This window comes from Penaeus monodon, chromosome 18 (genome assembly GCF_015228065.2).
Source record: "Penaeus monodon isolate SGIC_2016 chromosome 18, NSTDA_Pmon_1, whole genome shotgun sequence".
Lineage (NCBI taxonomy): Eukaryota > Metazoa > Arthropoda > Malacostraca > Decapoda > Penaeidae > Penaeus > Penaeus monodon.
In genome coordinates this window covers 967,976-973,299 of record NC_051403.1, presented here as the reverse complement: position 1 = coordinate 973,299, position 5,324 = coordinate 967,976, and the positions used below count along the sequence as shown (strand labels likewise).

At 42.5% G+C, this 5,324-nt stretch overlaps 1 protein-coding gene across 1 annotated transcript; it reads right to left on the bottom strand.

Annotated features, from left to right (window-relative positions):
• Positions 1-1,698: 1,698 nt before the first annotated feature.
• On the bottom strand, positions 1,699-2,715 carry LOC119584831. The gene is made up of 2 exons (XM_037933472.1): positions 2,631-2,715; positions 1,699-2,283 (listed from the first exon to the last, which is right to left on the bottom strand). The coding sequence occupies exon 2, from the start codon at positions 2,253-2,255 to the stop codon at positions 1,857-1,859; it is 399 nt and encodes a 132-aa protein (XP_037789400.1). The 5' UTR covers positions 2,256-2,283; positions 2,631-2,715; the 3' UTR covers positions 1,699-1,856.
• Positions 2,716-5,324: the final 2,609 nt, after the last annotated feature.

Sequence of the window (5,324 nt, the reverse complement as noted above, 5' to 3'; positions counted from 1 at the left end):
CAGAAAACACTTCCCTGATCCTATAAGCCTACACCAAATAAACATTAAAGGCATGGGTAGTGGTCTAACGCATATTGTAACCAGCAAAACTAAAACAAAAATTAAAATAGCCCTGGCTTCTTTTAGCACTCTGCTGCACTGGCTTTGGTAGCACTCCAATCACTGCATCTCTATGAACAGAGGCTTCATCCTCAATATTGGGAAAATGGAAAGAATTTGAACAGGCTTTCAATGATTTTCTCAAATATGAAACCTGAAATTCATCATCCTCATCCATGTCACTGATTAAACGCCCTACATAATGCACTCTGCTACCTTTTATTGGATCTATTCCAATAAGAACAAAGTCTCCTTGCTCTAGTAATTTGTCAACGAAGTCCACTTCCGGGACGTCGAATTCCTCCTCTGAGAAGTCGGAAGACTTGTTGAGCTCTTCAGATAAGAGATGTTCAGTTTCAAGTGTCTTCATCACTGCTTTGGTCTTCGGGTGTTCCCTTCTGGGCCTTCTTTACATTTATTTTTGGTGTTTTGGAACTTTCTTTGGCAAACTTTATCTTTTTCTTTGCTTGTGTTTCATTTCTTTTCTTTAGTTTCTGTTCAATTTCAAACTTTTCTGGAGAATCTGTTGCTATCATACATTTTCCGCTTTTTCTACCTTTAACTGTCCCTTTCCTTGGTGCAGCTTTTGGGAAGGGTCGAATATCCCGAGGAGAAACATGCAGTTGAGGGCCAGGATTTGAAATAGGTTTGGTTTGAGGAGAACATTCATCAGTTGCTGTTTCTCCAGATAGTAGGCCTATAATCGCTGATTCCTCATCTCTGTTTAAATCTGAAGTAGATGAAGATTGTTGGGACTGCTGAGGATCAGAGACTTGTGTTTGAACTCTTGATGGCTGATCTAGCTGGGGTGTATGAACAGTCGAAGTTGGTTGCTGCTGAGTTGGTGGTGTAAGGTCTGGCTGTCCTGTTGCTCCTTGTGAAGTTGCTGAGGTTGAAGGAGTTGGATGATTTGGTAAAGGCCTATCAGTCACAAATGCCCCGGCAAAATCCTCCTCTTGAAAGACACCAGTGTCGAATGGGAAAATGCCTGTGGAACGAAAGCCAGATTTTATATTTACTGGTGTTGGTGCTCTGTCCCAAGCAGTGGACATAATTGGGGCCAGGTCATAGATAGTTGCTGGACGTCCGGGGTGCTGGAGCATCCACGTATTGAGTCCCTTATTGTAATAGGTCTTAAATGGGCCATAGACAGTTCTGTGAAGGGGTTGGAGCTTGTTTGATGTATGTGGAGGCAAAGTCAGGAGTATAATGCCATGTTCCCTTGCATAATCAATCGCCTCTATAGAAAGATGCGACTCATGGTTATCCATAATGAGCAGAACTTTATGATCCAGACTGCATCTAGAATTCAAGGCAAAATGCTGTAAAACATTGAGAAAATTCTTGCTCGTCATCCACCCGCTGGGATGAACAAGTCCTGTGCATGCTGGTGGAACACCGTTCATCAACCGAGCTTCATCAAATCTCACTCGTGGAAATATAAAACATGGTGGCAGGGCATTTCCATTGGCACATATAATGCCAACCATTGTTACTAGCTCACCACGCTCATGTGAAGTTACCTGCCCAACTTGATGAACACCCTTCTGTGTAATAATCTTTGGTACTTTTTGAACAGTTGTGCATCCTGTATCATCCAGGTTATAGATGCATGATTCTGATAACTGATATCGCTGTAGAACCTCTTCTAGTTTAGTCTGAAAAATGCCAAGGTTAGTTCTATTAAAACTTGTCATTCGAGCCAGACGTGTTGCTTCAGGGGTTCTTAGAGAGAGATCCCCTTGTCTTTCAAGAAATCAAGTTAACCAATCTCTTCCAGCAGATTCATCCCTTGCCCATGATTCTGGAACACCAACTTTGTTAGCAACAGCATATTCATATGCCAGCCGTTTTGTTGTGTTGGTAGATAAACCATGAAACAGTTTAGAGGAGTCTTTTAAGTAAGTGGCTAATTCCTTTTCCATGTTTGGAGTTAGTACTTGTCTAACAGAGTAACTTGCTAATTGAAAAGTCTGGTCAACAATAGGCCTGGTTTTGGATCTCTGTACATAGTCATGAAGTGTGCTTCTAGGTACTCCGAACAGAGCAGCAGCAACCCTTACTGAAGCACCCTTCTCTTTAACTTCCATCAGTGCATTTTCAAAGGCAGTAGGATCCCGCTGTTTATCAGTTTTTCTCTTATATTTTCGGCCCATGCTGCAGGTCCTTGCATAGCCACTCACTCTAAAACAATAGAAATAATGGTTGTTATAATAATACCGTAGCTATCATTGTCTGTCAGTGTGTGTGTGTGTGATCGATGTAATCGTATACACGTGAATACAAACATTATTTTGTCTTAAGGCTTTAAAAGTGGGATGATTCGGACACGTCCGAAGTATCACTTCCCTTGGATGTCCGAACCATCCCACACATATATAATATAATAATAAACCTAATAAGCTGGCGCATGTGGAAATTTTCGATCACGTATACACTGCAATATCTTCGCCATACAACACAGATTTGCCCACAATATTGAGTTTCCTTACAATAAAATACATGAGAATTGCAAAAACACATAAACTGACCTCCGAAAAAAAGTATGCCCGCCAACGCTTCCAAACAATGTGTAAGTCTAGTAAACAATATCTCGCAATTTCCTGCGATTTCTCGGGACTGTGGGTCCCATAGTTTTTTCAGGAAATGCTCTGTCCGAACCATCCATCTGTCCGAATCATCACCGCTCTCCCCTATTTCTGACGAAGACGCTATCGAAACCGGTCAAATACATCTCTTGTATTGTGAAGATATTCATTCTCATTCATACATTTTCTACATTTGTCAATATGAATACGGTTCATATATATGCATATACTTATTCATATACATATATGTGTACACACACACAGACACACACACACACACATATATATATATATATATATATAATATATATATATATAATATATATATATATATATATATATACATATATTATATATATAATATATATATATAATATTATATGATATCATATATATATATATATATATATATAGATGTTATATTATGATATATACATATATATATATATATATATATATATATATATATATTATATATATATATATATAATATACATATATAATATATATATAATATAATATATAATATAATAATTATACACTACTATATATATATATATATATATATATATATTTATATATATATATATATATATATATATATATATACGTATATATATGTAATATATATAATAATATATATATCTATATATGTATATATATATATATATATATATATATATATATATATGTATGTATGTATGAATATACATATGTGTATATATATATATATAATAACGCATTGCTGCTACCTTCCACTGTCGCCTAAAAGAGATATCAGCCTGTTTTCCGGAGGCGAATCTCTACCATTGGTTCAGGGACATTAACCCTCGACTCCCTCATTTCTATGGGCTTCCTAAAACCCCTAAGCCGGCCGTGCCTCTGCGCCCCATCATCTCCTCCTGAGGATCTGTGACGCATCCGCTTGTAGCCTGGCTGGCGAAGTCTCTCACTCCCCTTCCTGGCACTTTCCTGCTCACCTTCACCACTCTCAGGACTTCACCTCCCGCGTTCATGGAGTATCACCGGCGATCATGATGAGCTTGAATGTTGACTCCCTGTTCACCAAGGTCCCGCTTGATGACGTCCTAGCAGACGATTCTCGTCTCCCTTTGCCCACCGACGTTTTCCTCCAGCTGATTCTTCTGTGTGTGGAGTCTAATTCCTTTTCCTTTGAAGGTCGCTTCTACTCTCAGACGTTTGGTGTTGCCATGGGCTCTTCCCTCTCTCCAGTCCTGGCAAACCTGTTCATGGAATTCTTCGAGTCTGAGCTTGTTCCTTCCATCTCCCTTCGACCGTCGGTCTGCCTGAGGTATGTCGACGATGTCTTTGCACTCTGGCCTCATGACCCTGCCCTATTCCCGGATTTCCTGATGCAGCTGACCACTTTCTCTCCTTCCATCCGTTTCAAGGTGGAATGGGAGGTTGACAACAAGCTCCCTTTCTTGGACACCCTTGTCAATCGCTGTGCTGACCACTTCTCCTTCTACATATACAGGAAGCCTATGCATAGTGGTATGTACATACACTTCTTCTCATACCACCCTCTCCATGTTACGAGAGATGTTGCTACCTCGCTGTTCCTTCGCGCCCTCCGCATTTGTGTCCCCAAGTACCTGGATGGAGAGATCGTCTTTCTGCATCGCTCGTTCTCCAAACTGGGCTACCCTGGTCATGTTCTCGACGCCGTGTTATCCAGGGCACGGCGTACCTTCTACCACGACTCTCTTCCTAAAGAGACTCCTCACCTGCCTGTCCTCAGCCTGCCCTACACTGAGGAGATCTACTCTCTCCATCGCCCTCTTCACCCTCTTAACTGCAGGCTGATCTTTCGCCAGGTGAACACTCTCCATCGCAACCTGGTCCATAACAGCCCTCCTTCTACCTCGAAGGTGGGCACCTATGCTGTTCCTTGTGTCTCCTGTGATAAGCAGTAATTTGGTGTAACAGGCGCCAGTCTTACCAAGCGTCTGTCTCAACAAAAGTACGCTATATCCAGGGGACACAACAACAACGCCCTCTTTTACCATCAGTGGGATACTGGCCATCAAATGGACTGGTCAGCGTCGCGGATTATCTTTCCTTCTACAGATGTCCAATCCCGCAGACTGGTGGAATCTTCCCTCATAAAGCTGCTGCCTAATTTCAACTTGAACAGTGGCTTTTCTCCTGCGGATAGTCTCCTTGCTTCCCACATCTTCCGCCTTCTCCTGTATGCCGGCCACCCGGCGCATAGTCCGCCCGATCCTCCGACCTCATGTGGGCTTCCCCCTTTCCTTCCGTTCGTCTGTCCTCACCTGCCCCGTGTTACCGCGTTGCCTCTCCTCTCTCTCTTTTATACCCCCTCCTCACCCTCTCCTCTGTCGAAGCCAGAACTTCGCAAATCACAAGCAAGCCTCTCCTCAGTGGTTCGCACCCCGCCCAGGCGCCAGAAATTACAATTATCGCCTGGAGGTTACTGCTGTGGCTGGGCACCACGGTGGGTAAGGACTAGGTTCTGCCAAGTCAGCACCAGCTGACACACATGAGCGAGCCGGCACTAGTCGACACAGACCGGGCTCCCCTCATGGGCATAGCCCGGGTGAGGCTAAGCTCGCATATCGGACTTATCCTTATCCTTTCCTTCAGACTGAGAGG